Source organism: Brassica rapa, chromosome A01 (assembly GCF_000309985.2).
Source record: "Brassica rapa cultivar Chiifu-401-42 chromosome A01, CAAS_Brap_v3.01, whole genome shotgun sequence".
NCBI lineage: Eukaryota > Viridiplantae > Streptophyta > Magnoliopsida > Brassicales > Brassicaceae > Brassica > Brassica rapa.
The window spans coordinates 835,719-837,657 of NC_024795.2; the positions used below are offsets into that span (position 1 = coordinate 835,719).

At 35.8% G+C, this 1,939-nt stretch overlaps 1 protein-coding gene across 1 annotated transcript; it reads left to right on the plus strand.

Moving 5' to 3' along the window:
• The first annotated feature begins 234 nt into the window (after window positions 1-234).
• Window positions 235-1,723, plus strand: LOC103862049 (ethylene-responsive transcription factor RAP2-10). Its single transcript, XM_009139791.3, has one exon. It carries the CDS (start codon window positions 869-871, stop codon window positions 1,454-1,456), a length of 588 nt encoding a protein of 195 aa, XP_009138039.1. The 5' UTR covers window positions 235-868; the 3' UTR covers window positions 1,457-1,723.
• The last annotated feature ends 216 nt before the right edge of the window (window positions 1,724-1,939 follow it).

The window sequence follows — 1,939 nt, forward strand, 5'->3', positions numbered from 1 at the left end:
ATATTATATCTAAAACAAATTTAAGTTCTATGCATATATATTAAATACACCAAATAATATAATAAAATTAATGTAAATGTCAAACTTCAAAAAATAACAATTAATGTATATACACTAAAGTCAAATATTTTTCTTAGAATAAATATATTTTAAAATAAGAAATTTAAATAAGAAAGCTTTTGTAAATTAATAACTCTATAAATTAATAAAATTTCAAAGTTTCAACATTATTAATTTATGGAAGTTCTACTGTACTATTTAATTATAAATTGTAAAATTCAAAAAAATTAATTATATTTATTAAAATCATATTGATTGAAAGTTATTAAAAATAGTTAGCAACAAGAATATGCATTGGTAGTCAAAATTTTATATGTTTTCTAATACATCTGATCGGAGATAATCTAACGTTATGGAAATTAATTTTATAGACATCCAATAAAAAGAGCCGACGAGCTCTATTAAAATAAGGTGCATGAGCGTATTAATTTAACCCAATTATTTTAATTCCGTCCAAACAATAAAGACAAGATAGTATTAAATACTATTTTATCTATATGTGTATATATATTGTCAGGGAAGATGAGATTGTTGTCTCTGTCTTAGAAAATATATAGAGAAAACCGAAAAAAGAAAGGAAAATATATATGCGAAAGTTATTAAGAGATTAGTGTCGGTGATGTTTTGAACTTCTCCTTTGCGGTTTCGTGTTCCTCCCTTCTCTTCTTGGCCCACGTGTTCGTCATATCTCCCTCCGCATGTAATCACTTCGCCGTCAAACTCACATCTTCTTCTTCTTCTCAAGTCTTTAGATCGGTGAAAACGTTGATTCTTACGTGGCTTTTTGGAATCTCCGGCGAAAACCCTTATGGAGACAGCGAGGGAAGTGGCGGCGGCTGTACCTGCTTCGACGGTTGCGTCGGCGGCGGCGACGAGGAAGAGAGAGAAACAGTATAAAGGGATAAGGATGAGGAAGTGGGGGAAGTGGGTGGCGGAGATCAGAGAGCCTAATAAACGGTCGAGGATATGGCTTGGCTCTTACTCTACTCCTGAGGCGGCGGCGAGAGCTTACGACACGGCGGTATACTATCTCCGGGGTCCTTCCGCTCGGCTTAACTTCCCGGAGCTTTTAGCCGGCGTTACGGTGGAGGGAGGAAACGGTGGTGGGGATATGTCGGCGGCTTATATAAGGAGAAAAGCGGCTGAGGTTGGAGCTCAGGTGGATGCGTTAGAAGCGGCGGGAGGGAATCGTCATCACCATCACCATCATCATCAACAACAACGTGGAAGTCATGAGTACGTGGATGATGATCATAGTCTTAATCATAGTGATTATCGTCTTAATGATGGTCACAACGAGTGTAGTAGTAAAGAAGAGTTTAAGAGGTGTAACGGGTCATGGGAAGCCGTTGATTTGAACAAACTACCCGACCCGGAAACTTCTGATGACGATTAAGGATCTTTCTCCGACCCACCACGAAAAAAACGTTGTAGAAGCAAGGAAGGTTTAGAGAATGTTTATCTTTATGATGCGCCGGAGGTTGCTAACATGCACCTCCACCCTGAGTTTGTGATCACTAGTCCTAAGTGTATTGATATATTTTCCATAAATAGTTTTCATTGATAACTCTTTCTAAAACTTCAATTATCGTACTCAGAATCAAAGTGTTGCATGTTTGGGATATATGAAACAAATTAAACGATCTTCTCGTTTTCTTTTTGCTAGATACCCCTATTATTGATCAATTCGATATGTTTCTTTTGAATATAAAAAAAATTCTTCAACTATACATACTTTTAAAAATTCTTCTCATGATGTTGATTCAACTTGATCGTTAGTTTTCTCAGATATAGAATAAACGAATTAGAACTCAGTTAGGTTTCAACTCTTAAGTACAGATCAGTGTACAGTTTAGTATTAGTTGGAGGATTATATAGG